Source organism: Calonectris borealis, chromosome 8, assembly GCF_964195595.1.
Source record: "Calonectris borealis chromosome 8, bCalBor7.hap1.2, whole genome shotgun sequence".
Taxonomy (NCBI): Eukaryota; Metazoa; Chordata; class Aves; order Procellariiformes; family Procellariidae; genus Calonectris; species Calonectris borealis.
Genome location: NC_134319.1, coordinates 19,037,972 through 19,063,595, shown reverse-complemented (window position 1 = coordinate 19,063,595; position 25,624 = coordinate 19,037,972). Strand labels below are relative to the sequence as shown.

The window sequence follows — 25,624 nt, the reverse complement described above, 5'->3', positions numbered from 1 at the left end:
ATTCTATTATGGCCCAAACTAAAATGGATATTTGCCTCCTCTCCTTTCTCCATCGTGTCTTTTTAATAGCCTTGGCTACTCACTGAAACTCCGAATCATGTATGGTATCTTCCAGAATTTGGGAGCATTTCTCCTAAAAAATAAACACCATGCAGCGGAGTCTCAAAGAATGTATATGTCACTTCTTAGCTCTATGTCCAAGAGAACAAAGATGAAGTCCTGGAAGGGAGGGGACTAGCTGAGGAGCCGCAGGGCATACAGAAGCAGAGTGCAGAACATTGGAAAACAAAAACGGGAATTTTGAGGTGAAGAAATGGAGAAGTGTGCAAAGGAGGAGGAAAAAAGAGGGGGGAATTCAGTAGGAATTCAGAGAAAAGCAAAGAAAGGAAAAATGAAGAAAGGGACATCATATTTTTGGGTGTACATCTCTGAAAATAATATGCAAATGACAGAAGAGAAAATCCTTTAGTGACCCTAACACTTTCAGTGATTTTCTATGAGTGCGTTAAGGAAGACTTTAAGTTGCAAAAAATCACTTTAGAAAGCCATTTCTTTTTTCAGTGTTGGTTATACAAATACCAGAAATAGAATGGAAATGCTGGAGTGCTCATTCAGACACCAGCACCCAGACTAGTGTCTTTGCTGGCTCTGAATTCTGGAAACAAACTAAGGGGCATTCTCTAAATATCTTACATGCTCAGCACAAGGCTGTTTAAGATGTGCTTTCACCATCTGCTTAGCTGGTGCACTTCTCTGGCCTTTGCATTGTTCTGAAGAGAGAAGAAAATAACCATGAAGAGAGAGTGCTCAGTTATCACCTAATTTTATGCATTTGCAATACCTTTTGTGCAGATTGTCATTCAGCTGTCATCACCAGCTGAAAGCAGCGGCTTTGATGATGAAGACATGGAATCAGGTGATAATGGATTTCCAGGGGATGCTGACGAGGGAGATGCCGCTTTCTCAAGCTGGCCTGAAATAGCGGTATGTTACTCTCGGGTTTGCACCTGACAATAGAGAAATGCCTACTGTAATAGGCACTTCACATAAATTACATTAATTGTATAGCAATTAATTTGTCTTCTAACACATTTCTTCTCACTTGTATTTCTTGTGACCCTGTTGAAGATCTGCACTAAGTAGACGGAACGTGGGTGGGCCTGTATTATACACTCCAAATTTGTCCTTATCCAGCTACCACTTCTGACTCGGGATGTATTTGTATTGTTTTTTTCATTTCAGTTTAATTGCACGCTGCAGCAGCCAGAGGATGACAGAGGCGTATTCTGGCCTCCTGAACCACACATCACCAATGTGACCTTCAACATGGAGCTATACAAAACGGATCTGTTCCTTGCGCCCTCCCAAGGACTCTTCTCTGTTGCTGAGAATGGGCCAATATACGTAGAGGTAACAAACTGAAAAAGGCTTTCAAACTAATGGGAACATTTTGCAAGGCCATGCATCTGAGCCAAATCTGTTCTTGTCAGTTGAAAGGTCTCGTACAGTTGCTTTAGGCAGACAGGTGGGTACTTTGGTGGCTGCAGAGAACAGAAACTGTGGGGTAAGAGGCAGGACAATGTTTTGGGTCAAAACCAAAGGATTCCTGCAAAATGGAAGAATTTAATTACAAGATAAATGGGTCATTCTTGCCAAATCTGCTTTTCTATGCAGAACTTAAAGGTGGTCTCTGAGCTCTTGCTCTGAACTGGCATTCCCTGATGAAGACTTCAGGATTCATTTTATTGGGTAATATGGCTGAACCACATCTGAAAGATGTAGACATGCAAAAAATGGTTACAACTGTCCATCTTCCATATGCTAGTGTTCTCAGGTTACAAAGTTAATACAGGTTCTGATCTCTCTCTGATCCACTTAAAAACATCAGTTACAATCCTTTTGAATGCTATCACCCAAGAGATCTAACAGCTTTAGTTAAATCAGAACAGCAAAGTGAACAGCCAGGTACCCTCGACTTTGGGTGCTGGTAATACTTTGGAACTGGTAATATTTCCATGTGTTGCCAAGTTGCTTATGAAGTCTGGGGAATTTCAAACCAATACAGTCAGTATTTCTAAAGATAGTCATGTGAACAGAATTTTCCATTTTTCAAATAACAGTAGGCATTAATAAATACAACATTGGCAATGAAGTAGTATCACCAGTTTATATATATAAATCAAGGAGTGGTGAGCTATGAGCTTATAAGACCAGGAAAATGAGTGTGTTGACTGAATCAGTACCGTGCCATGTTTCTCTTGCCCAGGTTAGTTCCTCTTTGTGAGTCTACGTTGCACATGATAAGCATAGTGGCCCATTTGACACTGGTGCAGTTTTCTTCATTGTTTCGGTGTGTTGTGTCTCTTCCTCATTCTCTACCCAGTGAAAAGTTCTTAAGACACTTGAAGCAAAAAGTATGTCACGCTCAGTTAAGAATATGTTTATAAAAGACACATTATTTTTTTCATTTGGATGAAACCGGCTGCTTCCTTCAGCGATCTGGGATGAATCCCCCTGGCTCCGAGCCCTCTGGTTCTGGAGCTGTTTATTCAGACAGATGTTCTGATTTCTTCATCACCTGTCCTGGCAGAAGCCTTTTTTTTCTGTTTCTCCTTCTTGCACAGTGGAAAATCTGTATCAGTTTTGAACTTCTGTGACTCCATTTCTAGCTGACACACATTTTTTTTTCATTTTTGTTTCTGTTTTGCTTTTGTTATTAACAAATATATTTTGGGTTTTTGGTCAATAAATTGCTTAGGTCATAATCTGTTAGAACTCTATATGCCCATTTTCCTTCTCTGCTAAAAATGTTTTTTATATTTGAATCTTTTGGCATTTTTTTCTTTGTTCTCTACTGTCATTTTCTTATCATATTTTGGTCTCACCTTCCTCCTGGAGTTCTCTTCTTTCCTTGAGATATCATTCATCCTTTTATTTACCTGATTTATTTACCTGATGGTGTTTCATGACAGTGTAGTATGCTTGTCCTCCTTGCCATAATCTCTTTTTTATCTAGTTTACTCCATCAGCTTGTTTACCTGTCAGTATCTGTGGCTTGACTTTCGTTTGTCAGTCTTTACTTCTGTTCTTTTTAGAAGATGGTCTTTCTTGCTTAGATACTTCAGCACATCCATTCATCTCTAATTTGACTGCTGCTCACATCAGGGAGGGAAAAAATGAAAAATGCCTTTATTCACTGCACAACTCATAGCATCTGTAAATTTCTGTATAGACCACAGGAAAATTTGGCAGGCTCTTCCTTAAATATACATGCAGCACGTATGGATTAAGTGCACATTTCTTCTAAGAAGGAAATTATTTCTTGTGGAACTGTTTTCATCAGGCAGTGTTAATGGTTAGGCACAACACTTCTGTTGTTTATTAAGAGCAACATGCTTCATTTGTTACAAATTCCATTTAATTTTTTTTCCTAATTATTCTGTAGCATTTGTTGTCTGCATTCCAGTCCATCTGAACAACATCAGTGCCCTGGAAGTTTGCAGTCTTAATTATTTTTCATAAAAGAATACGAATTGCAGACTTACAATAAACTAAAAGGATCATTTCACAAGAAATTACGGCTTTTTAGGAGGCTCCCCTGCCCCCCAGTCCAGGAATGCCACCCACATGTCAGACCATGACCTCCTCTCTGCCTCTGCATTCCTCTCCTGGCTGGGGGTGTGTTCTCTGTTGTGTCTGTTGCTTTTTTTTTTCCTTTGTCATTAAAGTTTCAAACAGATACAAAGACATGGAATTAGTAATTGACGTCCATACAGCTCTGTTACAGTCTGTGTGCCTAAGGGAAGCAGTGCCATCTCAGGTGGCAGTCGCAGTCATTAACTGCGTGTCTGATCTGGACTGTTTTTTTCATCTGCTTTCGGAAAGATAAGGGATTGCTGTATTTGTGCACGGTTATGCTATTAAACAGCTGCTGGTTTTGGAACCACAGATTTTCTGTGTCTCAGTTTGACAGTCTACCCTTAACATTTAGCCTTCAAAATAGTTCAGATTGGAAGTGGCACTGGAAAACTGCTTAAAAAATAGTTGAAAATGTTAATGAAATATGAACTAAAAATGTCATTTTGAGACCTTACCATCTCTTTCTTTTTAATGCAGGTGTCTGTGACTAAAGCTGACAGATCCTTGGGCTTTGCCATTCAAACATGCTTTGTTTCCCCGTTTTCAAATCCAGATAGAATGTCTGACTACACCATTATAGAAAACATTTGTCCTAAAGATGAATCTGTTAAATTCTACAGCATTGAGAAGGTGAACTTTCCGATACCACATGCACAGAAGGACAAAAAAAGATTTAGCTTTGTGTTTAAACCAACGTTCAACATCTCACTGCTCTTTCTTCACTGCGAGTTGACTTTGTGTTCAAATAAAGACAAAGATACTCAAGGACTGCCAAAGGTCAGTAATTTATTGAAGTCTAAACTTCTGATTTAGGTGAAAATAAGTTTGTTTTTTCTTTTTTATCTGAACTTTGAAGTGAATAAATGGTTTTCTATGGAATTGATGTAATGAACATGGTATCTCTAGGCTCAAGATTTTAATAGATAAGAGTTGTGATGCTATGTATTTTGACTGCATAATTTCTGTTTAAATTTAATTAGGTGGATAAATAAATTGCTTTTTATTACACAAGTGGTTCAGATTTATCTTTGCTATCCGTATCACATCCATATCCAAAGCACAAATAACGTTAGCTTTAATTTCCCAAGACATGCATAATATTAGATAATGTTGCAATCTGATTGTTTCAAAAGAGAATTGCCAGATTTTGCTTTATAACTAATGGAAATGGCTATAAATTAGTTGTTAAAGACTGTGTTCTAAGAATTTGGAATTTATTTTTACTTTGGGGTTTATGCACATCCCCCTTAAAATGTATTTTTTAAAGATGATTTGTCATTGTTGATCAACACGTGGTGGTGGCTACAGTTTTGGCCACCAGATTTTTAAAAAACTTTTATACTAAATATAATTACTACCATTTAAGTTCAATAGTAACACTCTCATAAAGGTTAGAGGATCCTTAATGAAGGCAAAGCTTGCGTCCTGAAGCACAGCTAAGAATTACCTTTGCCAGTACATTATACAGGGGTTGTCTGGAGGTTCTCCTCTTTTTGGTAAATAATATAAGGTAAAACTGATAATGAGGCAACTGTGCAGCTGGAACAGCTGTCCTGGCAGACAGGTGACTCTCTGACTTCACACACTGCTTTTTCCACCCACAGTGCATTCCTCCGGATGAAGCTTGCACCTCTCTCAATGTGGATATGATCTTGGCCATGATGCACAACAAGAAAACCTTCACCAAGCCCCTTGTTGTAATAACACATGAAGGAAAACCAGAAGGTATGAAAATGAGCTTGAACTGTTTAATAAAGCTATATATATTATATTGTGTTACATACAGCCACTTGAAATGAGGGAGTACTCCAAGTATGTGGCATTGTACAATCTTGTGGTGATACTGTGTTTGTAAGATATTATTTGTTTAGACATTTCCCTAGCAGCAATCATCGTGGCAGTTCATTGCCATTTTTTAACTGTCTTTATTGATCTCTGGACATGTGGTTTTGCCAGGCATTGAGAAAGGAATACTGTACTACACAACAATATGTGTTTCATAAGTATGAATATAGCAGTAGCGCTTCCAGCAACTTCTTGTTGCCCAGAGATCAAAGGCAGTGTCTGCTCCCTGCTGTATCATTTCTTTATTGTGCTTGTAAATACATATTTAGGAACAACAACAATGGAATTACAAAGTATTGAGGACGCTGAAACCTCGTAACTTTGTAAAGCCAAGCGGTGGCCACCAGGGAGAGACTCATTAGAGTGCTAAACTATTAAGAGCAAAAGATGAGACTCACAAAGGTATTTTAGCTCCACTTTGGTGGGGCTTGTTTGAGTATGTAATCTTTATGGAAAAAAACATGAGCGTGGCTAGTAACTGGTTGAAGAAGTTGGAAAGGGTGGAGGGCATTGAGATAAAGCAAACGGCGTGATGAGAATATACTCTAGCTTAAGAATATGCCCTGTGAGTGATGGGGAAATAAGAGCTGTTTTCACAGTTTCATTTAATTTGAAAGTTTTTCTTAGTGAATCCCTCTGACAACACCATCAGTCATCTTTTGATGCATTCATAGAAGAAGATATATGTGTGTTATCTTTTTTTTTTTTGGTATTAGCATGGCAGTTTAATCAGAAGCTTCAGTGGCTTCACGTGCACGTCAGAATCTTCCAATAGTGTCCAAAGGCTGTTTGACTTTTGGAATGCTTTTTGGGGAGTGTGAAAGGATGGGGATCAGAAGCCCTTTAACCTCCGTTGTACAGTGCATGCTTTTTAGTCTTGAAACAATTTGAAGTACCATACAGCATTGCTAGGGGACATAAGCAACAACTGTTTCTATTTAACTCTGCAAGTCAGCTCACGTTTAAGTTTTTTTACAAATCTGTTAATACAGATCAAATCCACCGTGAACTAAAGGCAAGTATTTGATCTGTCAATGTGGTACAATTAAAACTGTACTTTGGGCCTGATTCTGCACTTTTTCTTTTTGCAAAGCTCTCATTTTTTTCAGTGGTTATTCTATTGGGAATGAGTAAATTCTGCAACTGAAGTTCAGCTTTCAATAAACAGACTCATACTCTGAGCTCTCTTGCCCTTCCGATGTGTGGAGCATTGTGCACAGCTCCCGTCTCGGGCTCCACTCAGAATGTTGTCTTTGTCAGAGGCACAAGGTCTTAGTGTGCAAAGATGAGCTAAATTTATAAAGATTAGTTACAAGACAACGGCGTGATAGAGTATTTTGTTGCATTGTGGGTGATTTAGTCTAAATGTGGAATGTTTGGTGGAAATCTCCCCAGCATATCACAGCTTTCAGACATAATACAAAGTGGCAGATTAACAACGTAGCTTTGTTGGTATGCAGTTGTTCTGCAGTGAATCAAGCAACCCCTTTTTAAAAGCCAAATGCCATTGTTGGCCAATACGTGAACCTAAGATTGGGAGAAGAAATTATATCACATTACTGAACAGGAGAATTTACATCTCAGAGGTGATGTTCTTCATTTTCTTTCATGTGAACAGGCCGTTTTTCATTGTTGTAAACCATATTATGTGAGTTATTGCCATCGGATCTGCTCTCCAAGCCAAATGTAGAAGTCACGGGCTTGACGTTTCAAAAGTCAGAACAAACTGGTCATTGCAAAGGTGTCATCTTTTTTTCTGCAGACATAAACTTATGACTGTCACTGACCATAATAGAAATCGCAACTGTTTATCTAAATGAGAATAACTTTTCCTCCCCTCCTAATTTTGTTAGTTATTTACAAGCTCCGTTACTTATATTATTGCAGTAGATCCCAATGGAAGTGTCTAAAACCTCACTTCATGTCATGTTCTTTTCCTTTGCATTCCGGCATTTCACACACACACTCCTCCCCACTTCAGTGAAAGGCATATGGATAGCCATTTAAATGCTAGGAAACACGTGTTCTTCTGTTGGAATAATCTACCAATGTCATTGTTCAGATTTTTGCTAAGTGTGGAAACTTTAGATTATTATTTCTACAGCAAAAGGAGACAGGTCATAGAAAGGAGGTCAAGTGAGCAGCTAACAAGTGCCTCTATCGTACAAAGGTATAGAAAATCATGATCATTTCTAAAGGCTGGCTGTTTATATTTTTTAAATTAGATGCTTTTCCTGGACCTCAAGGATTCTCACTGCTTCAGTGTTGCTCTGAGCAACCCACATTAAAATACATCGAAGAACTGGATCACTGGGGAGAATTGATAATGGGCTACACAGCCTATTGTTAATTAGCAGACTTTATATTCTCTGTAGAGAGGCCAATGACAGAATGAGCATGGAAAATTCGTTCTCCTCTCAGCTCAGAAGGCACTTTCTTGGCACTTGGGACATGCTAGTGGAGCGTTTGGGCAATCTGATAGTGCCCTTACCCATGTTTGTACTGTTCAATGCTCTTTGGTTTCATTCCAGCGCTCCTCACAAATCTTACATTCAGTTGTTCACTATGCTGTTAGTGCGTTTGATGGTTTTCCAGCTTATTTGTGCATGCACACACACGCACCCCGCCCTCTATGTTCTCACCTGTTTCCCATCATCTTGCCAAGAGTGATCTGGAAGAGATACTCATGTTAGAAAATGTGATAGTAATGCAGTTTAAGAATAAAATGCTTTTCTGGATATTGTAGGCACATGTGTCTCAGAGCCTAATGATCTTATAGGCTATTGCGGGCAGTTTAGTGCTGCCATTTGGGTTTTAGAAGTTAGAAGCATAGTCTTGGTTTAAGAATACTTTAAATAAATAAATATATTTATTTATACTATTTTTGAACTGCTATGTTTACATAGCGATGAAATTTTTTTTTCCCAGTTGCTAAAGATACAAAAACAAGTATTGGGACACTGTCTTATCAAATCCTTTTACAGCTGTTGCACTAAACACACTCAGATATGCCAGAATTTAAATGAGATCCCTAGGTTACTGGGCAATCCAGAAGCAAACTGCAGCTAACCAAACAGGTCCTTGGATCTGAAGCCAGAATCTCTGGCTCTTCTGCCTGAGGTGGCAATCTTGGAGAAAGATAAGAGAAGCCAGTTAAGCAAAAGAAAGGAAAAGTCTTCAATTTTTTAACATATGTTTACTTGTCTCTTTCTGTTACATGCTGATAATGATGATGATATTTGATATTCTTGCCAAGAATAATAGCTTTGATATAATAGCTATGATCTTTTATTTCCTATATATGATTAAAAAACAAAACAAAACAAAAAAACTCACCCAACTTCCAAGACAGAATACCAAGTAGGACGCAGGAAAACGTGTGAATCAACACATTCATGCGATTTGGACAAAGCAGTGTGTATCATGCCATAATACTGACTTTTCTTTAGAGGTGATAGCCATTGTTTTATTTTAATTTTTTTTTGTGATTTAGCGTGCTGGTATCTCATGTTTGTGATTAGTGAGTAGTCAGATGAATGTAATCACCTTAAAACAGCCTTTGCAAACTGTGCTCTTTAAGAGCTCCACATAGGGATAACCAGAGTTACTGCGGGTCAGACCCGATGACATCTGGGTGGGAAAGGTTGCAATGTACTTGCCAGCAAAATATATGATGCATGAACTATACTGTAGATATGTTCCCCCAAGGAATGATCAATATACAAATAGAAGTTTTCCTGAAGTTCCTGGTTTGTAAAAGTTACAATTAATGTCTTTCTATCAGATCAGATCCTGAAGGTTGCTTGCATAGTTTGTAGACTGTATGTGGAACTGTCTGATTAATGTTTTGTGGGTTTTGTTGTTTTTTTTTTTTAATTAGATCCTTCCCTTCCAAAGCCAAATGTGAGACAGCCACGTAAGTAACTCTGAAACCAGTCTCTTTTAAGCCTTAAACTTTTGTCTAGAAAATATTAGATCAATGAAGAAAATGATCTTCAAGCTTTCTGAGTGTGTGTGTGTGTTAAATTCTGGGACAGAACAGAATTCTGACTGTATTGCTGATTGAGAGATTCCCATCAGTGTTTAGAGAGAACGGCTGTGACCTTTTGCGTATGCAAAAATCAAATTTGGGAAAACACCATTGAGAGTCTCAGCCTCAGCAAGTTCATTTGCTGATGTGTGTGTGTTATTTCCCCCTTCTCTGCTGAGGCCACTGCTTCCCAATACCAGGGTTTCAGCAGCAATGCCATCTTACGGAGCTCCTGTGTCCTACTCCAAGCCTCACTCCTACCCTGCACTGCAGCTGGCCGCATCCCCAGTTACTCTGGCACCAGCACTTATAGGTCGTGCTGAGATGAGGTCACTGACTTGATACGGATTAATTTCTTTGTTTTTTTCTGTTGTCTTGGCGTAGTGAATTAACCAGGGTCAATTACAGACCCAGGAAGGAAGAAAAGGAGAGAAACAACACTAGAAGACAATAATAAACAGGGAGGTGAAGATGATTTGTAGCCAAAACCAAGAATGAATGGAGAAAAGGGAAGATTAGAAGACGAAGTGCAAAGGTTTTTTCCTCTGCTCCTGTCCCCATGTCTTTGGGACTAAATGGGCTCAGAATAGCAAGGGGAATGAGAAATTATGCTTCTGCCACTTCAGCCTCCATGATACTTTCTCCTCTCCACTAAGTTTTCTTCTAAGAGGGGAGAACACTGGCTGGTGCCTTGTGGAAAAAACAGTTGAGTTTAGGACAATCTTTTCTGTTTGCATTTAAAATGACCAGATGTGGCCAAAGGAATCAGAAATCGTCTCATAGAAGAAATGGGAGAAAAACCTTCTAAGCCACTGTCTGTCAGCTGTGGTATATGCAAACTTGGTCGCAGGCACCCAGAAGTGGGTCCTGAAGGCCCTTGCCAACAGGAAGACATTTGTCAAAAGGGGAAAAGGGGAATGGCCCTGAGGATCTCAGGAGCTGTTGGGCTGGGTGATGTCCGTAGGGACATCTGCTGGATGCAGGAACGTGTAAAGTGAGGGTGTTGGTTGTCTTTTGAGAACTGAAATTCCACTGAAGGATACTACTGAGAAGATCTAGTCAGCTCATTTCCTGGCCAGCTTAGTCAGTAAAATGTTATTCACTGGCCTAAGCCATTTTGTGCACTGGGACACATTAAAAATCCTGAAACTAGAAATCAACTTTGTAAGAGGAAATTTCCCCAAATGATTGCTGAAAGAGTGATTATTATTTTTTGAAGCATTTCTAATCACCAAAAAGGAAAACAAAAAAGCCGAAAGTTTCTCTGTTTGGATGGTTAACGGGGGGCAATACATCCAGGAACCAGATGCTGTTACCCTTGAAATGGTACTGCAAAAGGGCCTCTCCCCTAGAAAGTGATTTGCGTGTGTGTGGGGGTTCTATTTTTGTGTTCTGGAATTAATTTCAGTTATTGAAAGCATTGCCAAATGTGAAAAACAATTGTTTCTATTTATGTTTTCGCTGACTTTTTGCTGGCATCTCTTCCCTCTTCACAGCAGTTCCGTTCTCCACCTAGATTTCAGACTGAACTTGCAGGAGATGTAGGGGAAAGTTTGCTTGACTGTTACGGCATTTAAATGAAAAGCACGTTTTGCCAAAAATCTCAGCCTTTTTAAAACACATTTTTAAGATATATGGATATTTAATTGAAAGCAAGTTATTAACGGCCAGCTGAAAATTCTTAATTTTTGCAACGTTTTCCAGATTTGGGTGTGCTGAGCTGGGGTTTTTCTTTGTGATGTGGAACAGTTGGTTGGACTGAAGCCAGTCTCTGAAAGCATCACTTTTATTTCCTTGATGCAAATCTGCTAGTCTGTTCCTTAAAATGGTGCTTAATTAACTATGAATTATTAAAAAACTTTTCCATTGAAGTGTAAGGGTGAATTTTTGTAAAACAGTATTTGCCACTGAAGATAAAAAGTCCTTATTATGTGTATTTACCTTTGTAGCTGTGTTCTACGGTCTGGACACGCTGACTGTCGTGGGCATCGCCTTTGCAGCATTTGTAATTGGAGCCCTGCTAACAGGAGCACTCTGGTTTATCTACTCTCACACAGGTAAGTATGAGGGCTCTTACAGACTCTCGCTGCTCAGTGCAGATCATGCCGCAGGAAATGCAGTGTGGTCTGAACTCTTTCAAGGTGGGAGGAAAAGGGAGGGGGGCCAGCAATGGCTATCCTGGACCTTTTTTCTTGCTCTCTGTTCTTATTAGGGTGTTTTCCAGCAACTCCTCCCATGAGCCTGTTGGTGCGTATCAGCAGATTGATACCCGCCCTTCCCTAAAGGGAGGTGTTACGCATTATGAACAGGATTTAAAATTTGCTAAAATAATTTTAAACGCGAATCTTGAAAACTCACCTGGAACATGAGTAAAACTGGTATTCCTGGCTTGTGCGTTATCATTAATAGCATCTCTGTGTTTCAAATTTAGTTAACATTTCAGTTAATGGATCCGTTTCGGTTCCCATACTCCTTTTTGAAAAACTTTTTGCAGTTACTAAATTAGGCTGACTGGGAATGTGATGTGATCAGTACAAGGAGTGGGCCAAATGGCTAAGAGAATGCTTTATTTACATAGATGTATTCTGAATATAACTAGACTTGAAAATGTTTCTTGGGCCTTGATTACATACAATTTTTGCCCCAATTATTTATTCCTCCATTCTTCAACTGTTACATTAAATTGGTAGAAGTCATCTGTAATCTCACTTAATTGTGTCCAACCAAATAACTAGGAATATGCCTGAGTTGGTGCAGCTTTTATGCATAGATGATTTTTCAGTATCTCCTCGAATTTTTTTCCATACTAAACTAAGTTAGCAGAAATACAAGACTGTATTAGAAGAAGAGGGAGTTTTGGGAGCTTTCTGTTGCATGACATCTGCAAGGTGGTACAGACAAAGACTGGACACTGATGGGGCCTTGACTTGCAGCATCTGACCTTGGCTGCTTGTGGATTACGGGGTATCTCAGGATCCCTACAGCATGCTGGACTCCCAGCTACTTCCAGGTCGCAAGACCCTGACAAGATCTCTGGGAGGTGGGGAGAATGTGACCTCAATTACTCCAAACCTGTGTGGCTCTGGAGCACTGGAATTCTCCCGTAGCCCACAGGGTTTTTTCGGCATCTAAAACCTCATGGAAGCTGAGTGAGAATCCAGCCCTCTCGGGTCAGAGCTTCTGTAAATATTATGATCCAAGAGCCTTATGTTAATTTGGAAAAAAAAACCTGTGGGTTTTTTTCCAGTTGGCAATACAACAACTTTGTATAAGCAGTTTAATACTTCTCAATGCATCAGCTGTGTATGAAGCTTGTTTGGAATTGTGGCAAATGTGGAAAATTTAAGGGTTGTGATAATATGTATAAATAGCATAACTCTGCCTCATATACTACTGAAACATTGTGGAAGAAAAGTAAGTGCAATCTCAATGAGTAAATGTGCAAGTTAAGAAGGTAATTTCCAAATAGGTAGCCTTTATTAACAAAAAATTAAAACAATTGTTAAATTAATATCATTGGTCCTGCATTTGTGGAAGTTCAATCTCTGTTCATATACAGAACCATCTATAGACACGTGCATGTCAGTAGTAAAGGAACACTGGGAAGCCAACATGATAAATCCTTCAGCAACAATAGGACTTGGACCAATCCCATTAAAAGAATATATGAACAAAGTGCATCAGTCATAGTGACCACGTACAAGTAGTGGAGAGGGCAGCTGCTCTGGCTCTGTGTTTGAGAGATGAAAATAAGTGGAGAAAAAGGCCAGGCAAAAAGTAATAAATGAGAGGAAAGAAAAGAAGGGGACACTGTAACTCATCAAATCAGAGAATCACAGAAATTACAAAAAATATCTAGGAAGTTATCTGGTTCAGATTTTCAAAGGATTGTGAAAGTGAACATAATTTTTCTGTGCATAATATCTTGTATCTACAAAGCACAACTTGCAGCAGAGTGCAGTGAAGGCTCTGGCAAGGACAGTCTCTTAGAGGACGACTGCTGTGGCAGACAAGATAATCCAGTGCAGTGGAAACATTTTAGAGCTGGCTGCAGACTTTTATTAAAATAAGGAGGAAAAAAGAAAGATAATCTAAATTTCATCTACAGAGTGGCTGTCTTTTGCCATTACAGAACTCATGCATTGCTGAATTGTGTTCTGAAATCTCATCTTTTGTTGCAAGTAGCACTGGGTTTCTAACACGATTTAGACCAGAGGTTGGAAAATACAAGTTCATTCTAAAAGTGTGTTTTGGTGATACTTAGAGCATGGACAAAAGCTACTGCTGGTGAAGAATGGCAACTTGGGATGTGTGAAGTAAGGTGTTTTTGTTACTGTAGCGCTATATGCGATAAACCAAAAGGCCACCTTTTTGCCAGTAGTAAGAAGGTTTGTCGATACAATTTTATCAGTATGTCTTTACTGGCAGACTCGTTCTAGCATGGAGAAAACTTCACATGAATGAGCTCTTTTGTTCATCTTGATAGGTGGTTAACGTTAAAACCTCGGACAATTGGTAGCACAAAAGAACTACAAAATAAGTAGAATTTCATCTCCAAATATTGAACAAGTGTTGGGTTTTTTTCATGTAGGGCTTTTGCTGATTTCAGTAATGAAAAAATTGGAGATTTCTGCCAAAGCATCAAAACTGTGCTTTAAAATACTCTAGATTCTCTGAAACAATTCAACATGGAGTACAGATGTCCCCAAACACACAGGTAGTAGAAGAAGAGAGGAGGGGAAGCTAGGATCATGGCAACAGAGGAGGAGGAATTTTAGCTGACTTTTCTGCAAAAGGACTCCGTACTTTTGGTCCTTTTTCCAGTCAGTTAAAGGATGTGAAAGGTGGCTGAAAACTTTCCACAGTGGTGTTGGTTCTGCCCAGAGAGGACCCAAGAACAAAGGGAAAGTAGCAGAGATTTGCCACAATTAACCCAATTTACCTTGGAGTCTTACAAATAAGCAAAAATCTTGTGGTGTACATGGATGCAGAAACCCTTCGAAATTTAACCATGTAAATATGTGCCAATGTAGTATCTTTCTTAACAGGGATAATTGACTATGTTTAGGAAGGGACGTGGAGAAGTCTGATTAGTTAACGAGGCTGCTAAAGCAAGTAAAGTGAATGCTGTGTTACAGAGAATTTCAATTGCTTCATTCTCCAAGAAAGCATGCTTTCCCTCTTCTCCAGGCAGTGTTGCAAGTTAATGGGATAAAATGTTCCAAAATCTGAGAAGTTAAAAGCGTCCCTCCTCCCCCACTTCTCCCTTTTTTATGGGATCTGATTTAAAATAAACTGACATAGCAACCAATTATATTTGGCAAATGGAGATAGAAAAGCAAACATTCAGACTTCCTGGACAGGGAGTACAACTGGCAGCTTTCCTAAGTGTGAATAATAAAGTGCATGTTGTTGCATTCAGATGGGTAAAAACTTGTTTACTGTCAATAGATGAGACGTCCATTGCAGCAGTTCTGGTTCAGTAACATGCGATACATGAAGCTGTTTGCATGAAAAAGACAGATGGGGAATGCCTCTTCAGTGATCATTTACATTTCTTTACATCCTTTTCATGAATATTCTTTAAATATACTTTGCCACAGATTAGCTAGGTGTTGAGGAAATAAAATGTAGGAAAAATCAGCCAGTCCAAATGTAGCCGCTAGACTGTGTTCATAACGTCACTGTGATTTGGATTTTTTTTTTCTTGAGGACATGGAGAATTTGTTATTGCTGAACAAGTGATCGCAGTATATCAGAGCTGCTGATCGTGCCCCAGAAATGAGGTGCTGCAGAGGCAATTGAATTACAGTGGAGGGAAGGGGGCTCCCATCCCAAACCGAAGGGAAGGTGCCTCCTGAGATGCTTTCCAGAGGAGCTGGGAGGAGTGGAGCGAGCTGTTGGGCTCGCACGGGGACTCCGGCTCTGCATTTGTCACTTTGCCATAAAGAAAAACAACATGTGTTTAGCTTATAAATGAGTTTATGGTTAAATGCATACGGATTGTATTGACATGCCGAGGCTGACGCAAAGCTGTGTGCAATCATGTGGTTTGTAAAATGGGTGACAGCGGAGCTGCAAGGAGAGCCGGCGGGAGGGCGCGGGGCCGGGGGCCTCGCTGGGGGAGCGGGCGGCCGCTGATCCTGTGCGCGGCCGCAGCGGCCCCTCCTCGCGCTGCCGGGGGTAGGGGTTCACCGGCTTGCTGTTTTCTGATGTCTGTGTTCGCTTGTTTTGTTTTAATGAAAGGGAGTTTGCTTATCACTGCCTTCATAAATAGATCCTGTAGTACAAAAGGAAGGCAGGCTTGTACACGAGCAGCTGGAGGAGAAGGGAGCTAGTCGGGAGGGGACAACATCCAAACAAGGCTTATGAAAGCTTTTACAGCACGATGACACGGATGTTGATTTGATACAGTTTATTCTGATGGGTTGCAAAGCTGTTGCCAATGCAAGTTAGAGCTGAAACTCGGTCTATTTGCAAGATGACTGAGAGTAGATTCTGACCTGCTGCATGTGAGCAGAAATCTGCCACCATGGACGAGCTACATAGTTATTTCTTGCACTGGGAAAAACAGAATCAAAATCTGCTCACAAAAGTAAATGCTGGACTTAGTGCTGAATTCAAGAGCGTGATCCTGACCCTCTTCTTAAACGTTTCATTGGTCTCCTGGGCGGTGTGGTTTAGTTTGTTGTTTTTCTGTCCTGCCCCGTCCCTTCTTTCCTCCCCATTCCTAAACCAGTGGGGTGTAAGGCAAGAGCTGTGCCGTGTGGGGCCTTACGTGTGCTCACAGCTGTGGCCGCAGCGGAGCTAGCAGCAAACCCGCTGGTTTCCATTACAAAGAGCACTTGCAGCCTCTGCTGTGAGAAACCCTCAGACCTCCCTTGTTTGTAGCAGACCTCTGCATACTGAGCAGCCTGCGGAAGGACATCTTCTGGCCCGAGACTCAAAGCGTTAAAGGCACACTTCCTCCGCGGCCGCGTTCCCGAGGAGCTGGGGGCTCTGGCAGCGGGGCAGCAGCGCACGGGGCATGGGGATGTGCCAGAGCAGCTCCTGCGGGAGGAAGCTGGCTCGTCCCGGCTCTGTGACCCTCTGGATGCAGGCTGTGCCTCCGGCCTTCAACCTGTCACTGAAGCAATCGCTGGGGAACGGGAGCTCTACCAAATCCTCAGCAGGGAAGAAAAATTGGCCGCAGCAGACCTGGCCCGTGGCGTCAGGTCTCGGATGACCTAGGGCAACCTGAGCAGATCATCTCTGTCCCTGTAAGGTAATGAGGCAGGAGATGTACCAGCCTTTGATTTTTTGCTAGTCGTTCCTGCCCGTGATCTGGCAAAACATTTCCGTCTTGCTCCTTTGCTGGGAAAGCAGGCATGCGGGTGCTGGCTGCCACGGTTGGTCTGCAGCTCAAGCAGCAGCAGTCTGTCCGTGTTACCTGCTGAGATCACAGCTTCGCAGCCTGAGAGAGGAGCTCAAGGGAGGGGCAGCTGCAGTGCACGTTATATAAACTTAGTCTTGCCATCTGTTTTGAAGAGACTATTTTGTAGTGTTACTAAGGTTGCGGATTTGAGTGCTGTAACTTAAAAAATGCCACAGTTATGGTTTCCTACATGGTCTCGATATGATCTTTTGGGCATTTGCATAATGATGCAATTTTTACTTCCATGCTAGTTGAGAGCTGGATTTTTTTTTTCCATAGGATCCCAGCCACAGGTGCAGAAGGGGTGGGAGGAGAGCAGACAAAAACCTAGGTTTTATCAGGAGCCATAGATCTGGCTTTAACTCCTGAGTGCTTGATTTGGCAATCCAAATAACAAGGGCTTTCAATTTATTGTCAGTAAACAATTAACAAGAAATGGTAAGTCTTGTTCTCACTACAGGTTGTAAGTGCTACACATGCTGTGGTAGCTATAGGGGAACTTTCTGCTTGTTATATTCGGAGTAAATCAAGTCAAGCTTGCAGGGTAGCCTGTTGTTTTTCTATATGAAGAAAATTGGCCATGTCTCAGGATATGTGGTATCCAGCTGACTGAAGAACATTGTCTTCAGCTCCACTTTTAGTAAATACGCTGCTCTATAAACTGACATTTAAACTAAAGCCTACATTTTATTTGCCTTTTTCCATGAAACAGCAAAGCTATAAAGTGGTCTGCGTCGTGTAACGGGACCCATGTGAGTGACAGCTGACAATAGAAAATGGACAGTGTCTACCTTGACAGTTTCCATCAGCTGCTTTCAAAATGCTTAAGAAAACAGCATTATTTTCCCCATGTGCATAGCAATGCTAAGGTGCCAAAGCCTAGTAACATTTTCAACAGTATTCTGTTTGAGGTCTGTTACCCAAGACATTCATTGCATGGAAATACAGACCACCAGAAGAGGAAGACTGGGAAGGAATGGATTACTGCTTTCTATGACAACTAACATTTTCAGTTTCCCTTCTCCCAACCCCCCTTTTTCTCTCCCCTTTCCCTCAGGGGAAACAGCGGGAAGGCAGCAGGTCCCTGCGTCCCCGCCAGCCTCCGAGAACAGCAGTGCAGCGCACAGCATCGGCAGCACGCAGAGCACCCCCTGTTCCAGCAGCAGTGCAACCTAACTCCAGGGAAACACCGTTGAGGAGCAACAAAGGAGTGCAGAGGTTCAAAGGACTGTGTGTGGACATAAGCTTTTTAAAGTTAAAAGGATTGGTTTGGTTGCTTTTGAAAAAAAATGAGGAGAGATTTTTCTACAGGAAAAAAAAAAACACAGACTGATTTTTCTTTTGGGGAAGCCACTGTGTGTGTGAGTGTGTATATGTGCACACAACGCATGGGTAAACACAGCCTGTTGGATCTTCTATAGCATGTTGTGCTACATGTGACAAAGCTACTAATTTTTACAGTACTGCAACCTGTTCTAGGGGTCCGTGGGCCCTCAATGTGAAATCTATGCCAGTTTGGAAAAATGCTGCTTTGTCTATATGACCTTTTTCTTTCCCTAAACCTTCTCATTGACACAAGGTATTCATTAAGGGAATTCAACAAGATAAGCAGAACAAAGATGATCTTAGGTCAAAGGATTTCTATTTGTCTAAGCAAGAAAGCCCCAAGGTGAGATCCCTTTGGGTAGTAACATTTTATTACTTCAGCTATGTTTAGCCACTGTTGAGTAACCTTTGTTTTGTTAAGCTTACAGCTACAGCATCTCATTTGCTTTCCTGTTGTGTTTGCAGCTTCAGGTTTGTTCCAGGTATTTTTGTTTTAATATGCATTGATTTACTAATTGGAGAAGAGCACACTCTAACATTCCCTTTCTTGTTCTCTGGGCCAAAGCTCTTTACTAAGAGATTTTTTTTTAATCTACTATACCAAATAGAGGCACACACAAAAGTTAAGACAAATAATGTTCTTGTGCACTATCGTAGATGTGTGTGTACCTTCAATGGCAATGTCTTTATGCAAATAGATGTATGCCTAAGTATACAGAGCCTAACTTACCACTTTAACAATTGGGAAATTAGCGCAGTGTTCCTTCCATACATAAAATATATAATGCATATATATACATATAAAAAAATAAAAACCAACTGTCTCTTCAGTTTATAATAGGATAGAGGAGATAAAAAAGGTGATTTGGATCTAATCCTTTAGCTAGCCCAAATTCCCTTTGAAATAAGAGATGGTTTTGAGGGCACAAAGAATGTACAGTAGAGCCTATTGTTTGTGCAGAATACTGCCTATCAAAATGAAGCTATTCTCTTAAGATAGTTGTGCCGTTATTTGTGTCAACCTGTTTTATGAACATTGCAATTGGATAGTCCCAAAGCAGTGTCAGAATATGGAAATGGCAGAAAGGTACTAATTGTCACAGTATTTTTTTAGTGTCATTGCCATATCTTGACCTTCAAATCAATGCCAAACGAAAAGAAAGAAGACACTTTTAATGTGTAATTGTTTCACTGTTATGTTGCCACTTTGTAATTGTAATGTGTTCTACTGATCCTTCTCCTTTGAGGAAAAATGAGCATTGTTTTCCTCTAAAAATGAGATAAGTAATTTTCATTCATTTTAGTGAAGGTTACCTGTGTTCTGCAAGAGGAGAAGGGAATTCATTACACTATAGTGATAGTCTGCTCTGAAGTCTGAGCTGCAGATTTCTTTTGCTGATTCTACACTTGTGCCTTGCTGATGCCAGGATGGTCAAAGTGCAAGATATGCAATAGATGTAAGTGCCCAGGATCAGGTGGAATATTACTCACTTTGAATCAAATCTGTTACTAATCCTGCAAACATGTATGCATATGAGTAACTACACGCCTCGTCCTTGCTAGTACAAGCACATGCTCAACTCTACACGCTATTCTCGGAGTCCGTGGAGAATAGTTGGTGTATAGTTACACATAGGAAAAGTGTTTTCTGTTACCAGGCCAATGTGTAGTCCTGGTAATGTCAATAAGATTGTAACGTACGCGTAGTTATCCCCATGCGTAAGGGTATGCAGGATTGGCTCTGTTACGAGGTGTTGGGAGGATGAATGTGCTACCTGTGTGGTTGAAAAGAAAGCGCTTTGCCTAACCTTCAGCAGAATGTATTGTATAAGCATATTCTATGTGTAAAGTCTTTAAAGATGTCTTCAAAGAAGACTAGAGTCTTTAAGTTCAATCATAGCTATATTTTACTACATTAAATTTCTGTATAAAGATATATTTAAATGTTTAGATAAATGTAAGCTACTCTATATGAAATGTTTAATTTCAATTACTGTGAAATTTACATATTTTGTACATTCTTTTCCCTGTTTTAACCCTTTCCTTCCTCAGATATTTTATTAAGTAGTTTCTTATAAGAAGTATTAGATTTGGTTGTTGGGATGGACAGGTTGAAAACTTTTCTGTAAAATAGTAATTGTATATTTTTGAGAGAAACATGCTGCATTATCAATGTTTTTTATCAAAAATTTACTCTAGTTTTAAAATAATTTACAGATTTATATTTACCGTTGGATAAACCAAAAATATATCTAAAGATCAAAGATTTGATTTGTTGACTTGTATCTGAAATACAGTTTAAATTAATTAACTGAACTTGGTGTACTCAGCTATTTAATTCAGAAATGTTAATCAATCTGAATTAATTGTCTATTGGAGGTTACCAAAACTACATGTAATTACTTAGCAGATGGAACAGCCATTTCTGCTTCAATAAAGAGAGAGACGGAGAACCAAACCCGGGCATTCCCAGTTAATAGCTTTATTACAAAAATGTATAGTACTTTCCAGCAGGTGTTAAGCTGCCTGCAGTTCAGAGTACTGATACACCTATAAGCTCCGCTTTTATAGCAGCCATTTGTCTCTACTGCAAGTTTCTGTGCGTGGTGTGGCAAACTCCTGAAGGCGTAACCGCCAGCCGCTGGTTCCCGCCTCTGTCAAACCTGGTCTCACCGCACTGGACTTCACATGGCAGATACCCGCGGGGTGTGGAAGGCCAGCGAGACACTCCTGTCCCAGCGGAGGGCTTTAAAGCAGGGCTTCGGGGGGACAGGCTCGGTGGTAGGTTTCAGCATGGTGGAATCGACTGCAAAGGAACTTCTTATGTAAGAACGGGAGGATTGGGCTTAAAAGGGACACCTTCTGTCTGTAAAAGCTATTAGTAACGAACTTAAACTCCAAAGTAGACTGCTCATTGTGTCATGCATCGTCTAATCACTAACTCTAACCTTTTACAGCATTTGGTTTTGGACATTACTATATTCATGTTTCAAGAAGTCAGATCTTTCTGTGTTAGGCTACTTTTGTAGCATTTTCCACATGGAAATGGATTTTGCAAAATGTCTGTAGATGTTGATGATTGTAACCTTCCCCTGCCCTTTTCTAACCATTTCTCTCCTATATGTACCATTCTTTCTGTTATGTATATCTACCTCATGCTTCACAAGAAGACTGTACTGTTGGTTGTGCTGACAGCCCTTCATGTGAGGTGACTGTTCTGCCCTGTTGTTATTTTGTCATTCATGGGGATGTTCATAGCGTTATCGGATCTTCGCTGCCATGTTCCTACCAGTTCCAAACACAATATTCTCACCTTCAAATAAATAAGTACATTTCTTTAAGATCCCAATGCCAGATGTTTTTTTAAATCGAAGAATGGGAGAAATTTACTTGCTAATACCTGTGGCCAGTCTGAACACCCCATTTGTATTTCATATTGCATTCAGTATTTCAGAGACTTGTGGAAATGCATAGTTGTACAGTTTTTATAACCACAGTGTCATGTCATCTTAGTCTCTTGTGCATAATAAAGTATATATCAATTTATTAATAATTGATGCCGTGATTCATTTATTTGAAGTTGTATAGAGCCAACAGCAGTAGATCAAGTTCTGTCTCACTGCCATGTCCTCATCTCGCATAAACTTCAGTGGGAGTTGTGCGCGTGAAGGCAGGATTTGATTTTGTGTGACCACCTTGATTTTCTCCTTTCTGCGTTCTTTTATCCGTTGGCTTTGGTAGGCTTCTCAGTATCATGACTTCTTGCAGAAACCAGTAGATACATGTAGTTAAATGTTCTTCACTCTAATTTGAAGTCCAAAACTCTGATCCTGCAGGCGTTTAGTTGTTGCATGTCGAGCACAGCCTCAGAATCCTGCACAAAGCCTGGCTTGAGCACAGTCAAGCCTCAGGGTCTGCTGTTAGTCCTCTAGCTGAAGCAGCAGAGCTCCCTTGGGCTGTCGTACCCTTGACTGCAAGTACGCTGGAGAGCAAGGCTGAGATGTGTTTTCGTTACTGAAGGGTCTTCCTGTGCTAGAGCAGATAGCTTGGCCATGTGTCAGCAGGGCAAGGATTTGGGTGTTTACTATCCTGCTTATTGCTTTGTTTCCTGTATTTCATGTGCAAAATATTCTTTATGGGCACTCTGGGGGAGCCAGCCTCAGCGGTATTTCCCGGGGTTATTCAAAGGTTGTGGCTATTAACTCACAAAAGACGGTTCCCTAAGAAAGGGATCTAATATGTTTAATGATCACTTTTAAATATCAAGATTCCCTCAGTACAGAGAAGGCTATTAATTAGAAGCAGTTGTAAGCTTACGTGTTGCCTATGACTTACAACTCACAGAGGTGCAATAGATTTACTGCTTCACAACCACTGTATTTCAGTTTCTGCATTAAGACATTTTTTTTTTCCTTTGGAAATGAACTCTGTAGAGTTGAGTCTCAGCATAAAGATACTGGAGCTGTTCTTCACCTTCACCTTTAACAGTTGTATTTTGACTAAAACATGGTGTGAAAGCATAATCAGTGTCTTGTATGAGGAATTAATTTTAAAATGCAATTATTAGCCAACAAATTGTGATATATTTGTACGAGTATTTTCAGACACTAAGAAGCAAGAGTCTTGCCATATTCCAGAGTAAGCATCAATGTTGTGCGTGTTTGTTTCTGCCAGGCATTCATGAGTGAAGCAAACATTTTGGAGAGTCAAAAAATACCAAGTGCCAGTTTCAGGAAAAACACAGTCCAGAGCTCTTCTATTTTAAACAGAAATAAATTTATTGCAGTGTTTCCTTCAAGACAATATAAAAGGAAACGGAGCCAATATTTTGATACATTTTCACAGCTGTCACTTTGTAATTGTAAAGCAGATATTTATGAGGCTGGAAGTCTGTTTGCAGCTTGGTTTTTGTACTGTATTCCCAGATCTCCGGCCCTGGAGCTGGCCTTGCAAACCTGTGTGCATTTACACTGTTTGAATTCTTTGCATAAGAAAGATCAAATTACATCACTTCACCTACCCAAAGAAGGTTATGGCTTAAATTACATTTTTACAGAGTCTCATTTGCTAGAAGCCTTCAGGGACGTACTGCAACACGTCCAGAAGATGATGTGCACCGAGGTGGCTCCAGGCCTGCTGTGCAGCCAGTCTCGCCTGCCTGGCTGGCATTTAGTTCTGTGCCGTGCTGCAGTTTTACAGTGTTTAGGAAAAGTATGAAGAGGAGTTGGTTTTCAGATAGTTGAGGAAGAAAAGCAGCACTTTTTTATTACTCTTGCACTTTTTAAAAATGACAAATCTTTTTCCATCCAATTATTTTGGCATGTATATCTGAAGAATTGGTTAAAAAATATTTGGGTGGAGTCTCTTTTTCATTCTGCTCTTAACTGCTGCTTGTAAACTGCCAGCTCTAGTAAAGAACGTACTGTACTGACAAAAAACTAAATCAGTATTTTAAAAAGCAGAATATTAGCGTTAAGCAGAGAAAGCTGGTGGTATTTAAAGACACTTTCAGTGGCTCAGCAAACTCACTCTCTGTTTTGTCAACCATGTAAATTTTTTACAGTATGCCTGCGAAAATCAAAGGGCAATCCCTGCGAGTGACTGCGGTGTTCCCGGTTCCCGAAGCATTTATCTTCCAGATTTGCTTTGCAAATGGGGTGAAAGGATCAAAAAGTTCCCAGTCTGTCCTTCAGTGCAAGCAGGCATCTCCCAGGGGGTCGTAAGAGCTTGGGATGTAGGGAAAGTCTACACAGTATTTTTATTAGTCCGTGATCATAAAAGTGATTAGTAACATCAGCTGTTAAGAATGGAAAATAAAATAAAATAAACAGGAAGATTTAAGAGGATCGTACACACGGGGCATTTGCAGCAGGAATATTTAGGTTTTCACAAAATTTTTGAGTGCCAAAACATGTCATAGAAAATTTAAATCACTGAAAGGAAACTATAAAACAGCATGAAGGAAGCAGTTAGAAAGTGTCTGGAAACGGGAGGCTGCAGACTCATGCCACACTTCGGCCTGAAAGGCGCTGGGGCTGGCGGGCTTCCAGGGCCGCCACGCACCGGCTGCGGCGGCGACCTGCCCCCCGCGCGCGGAGGGCGCGCGGGGTGGGACGTTACCCGTCACCGCGAGCTGACGCTTACAAAGCGTTAGGCCGCAGCAAAGCAAGCAGGATTATTATTGACAAGACTTGCCATACTAACTTTGGGGTACGTCTATCCTTGTGAGACGCCCTTTATTAACAGACTTTTTAGACAAATGAGCTTTTTTGTGTAAGCTAAGCAGCTCGCTCTGGCTTTTGCTCCAGGAAGAAGGGCCGTGAAAGACAAAAGGCTCCGGTGAGGAGCCGCTAAACCAAGAGACAAAGGGCAGCGCTGACGCTTGGGACGGTCGGACGGCGCGCATTCGCCTTGCCAGGAGGATGGGTGAAGCGCCAGTCCTCCCTCCCGGGGAACTCCCCCACTGCTAAAAAGCCTGCTGAGGGGTTTGAAATAAAAATCGCTGGTGTGAGTGAGAGCAAACTCCTGCCTCTCCCTTCCGGCTGGCGCAGGAGCAGGGGGGCAGGCGGGCGGCGGGGCGGCCCCAGCGCGGGGCAGGGTGAGACCTGTGGCCTCTCAGGCAGGCTCGAGGTGGCAGCGTGGGGCTCGGCACCGTCCCAAGAGGGTTTTGCGGCGGAGCTCGGACAAAGCGAGAGGGGAGGTGGCTGCCGGCATGAGGGTGCCGGGGGCACGGCTGGGGGTGCACAGCAGCGCTCGGTGATGGGTCCTCAGGGGAAGCAGGTGTTCGGGAGTAGATTTGAAAGAGGACAGCCATGACAGTCCGTGTATGCCCAGTGGGAGCGTGTGAGGCGAAAGGCGGAGCTGTTGTGAACATTTTTTGGCAAAATTAAATATCGCTGTTGCTGAAAGATGCACGTGGGTGTTGATGCGGCGGGAGGGTGGCTCACGTTTTTAGCCTGATAGTTAAATTACCATCTAACTGAACCGCCATGCGGTGAGGGCCCCTGCGTCCTCCGGGACAACGCATGGCTCTGTACAGTGTCTCTGCGTGCAGGTGGCACCTGCACGGTCTGGGGCTCTGGTCGCAAAACAGACCAGCCCTCACTGTTTTGTTTTAAGTGGAAAAAGACCCGAAGGTGGGGTTTGGATCCCAGTGCTCTGACAAAATGTTTCAAACCCTCTCTTAGAGCCACAAAACATGCTTGTCAGGCAGCTCCAGTGCACAGGGCAGCACAGAAAAAGCAGACTACTGCAAGTGCCAGATGATGAAGGGTGCTGAAGATGTGGAAGATGGTCAGTAGAGAGAGACAGGAGCAGGTATAGGATGACAAACACCTACACAAAGAAGAAGGTGAGGCTGTATTTTTACT

At 41.2% G+C, this 25,624-nt stretch overlaps 1 protein-coding gene across 1 annotated transcript in view; it reads left to right on the top strand.

The window, feature by feature from the left end:
- TGFBR3 (transforming growth factor beta receptor 3) overlaps positions 1 to 21,795 on the top strand; it is a 121,085-nt gene extending 99,290 nt beyond the window's left edge. The window contains exons 11-17 of the mRNA XM_075156268.1: positions 853 to 984; positions 1,243 to 1,410; positions 4,117 to 4,416; positions 5,244 to 5,364; positions 9,365 to 9,400; positions 11,464 to 11,571; positions 17,986 to 21,795. Coding sequence (XP_075012369.1) covers positions 853 to 984; positions 1,243 to 1,410; positions 4,117 to 4,416; positions 5,244 to 5,364; positions 9,365 to 9,400; positions 11,464 to 11,571; positions 17,986 to 18,104 — 984 coding nt within the window. The 3' untranslated portion in view covers positions 18,105 to 21,795. The remainder of the gene's footprint in view (positions 1 to 852; positions 985 to 1,242; positions 1,411 to 4,116; positions 4,417 to 5,243; positions 5,365 to 9,364; positions 9,401 to 11,463; positions 11,572 to 17,985) is intronic.
- Positions 21,796 to 25,624: the final 3,829 nt, after the last annotated feature.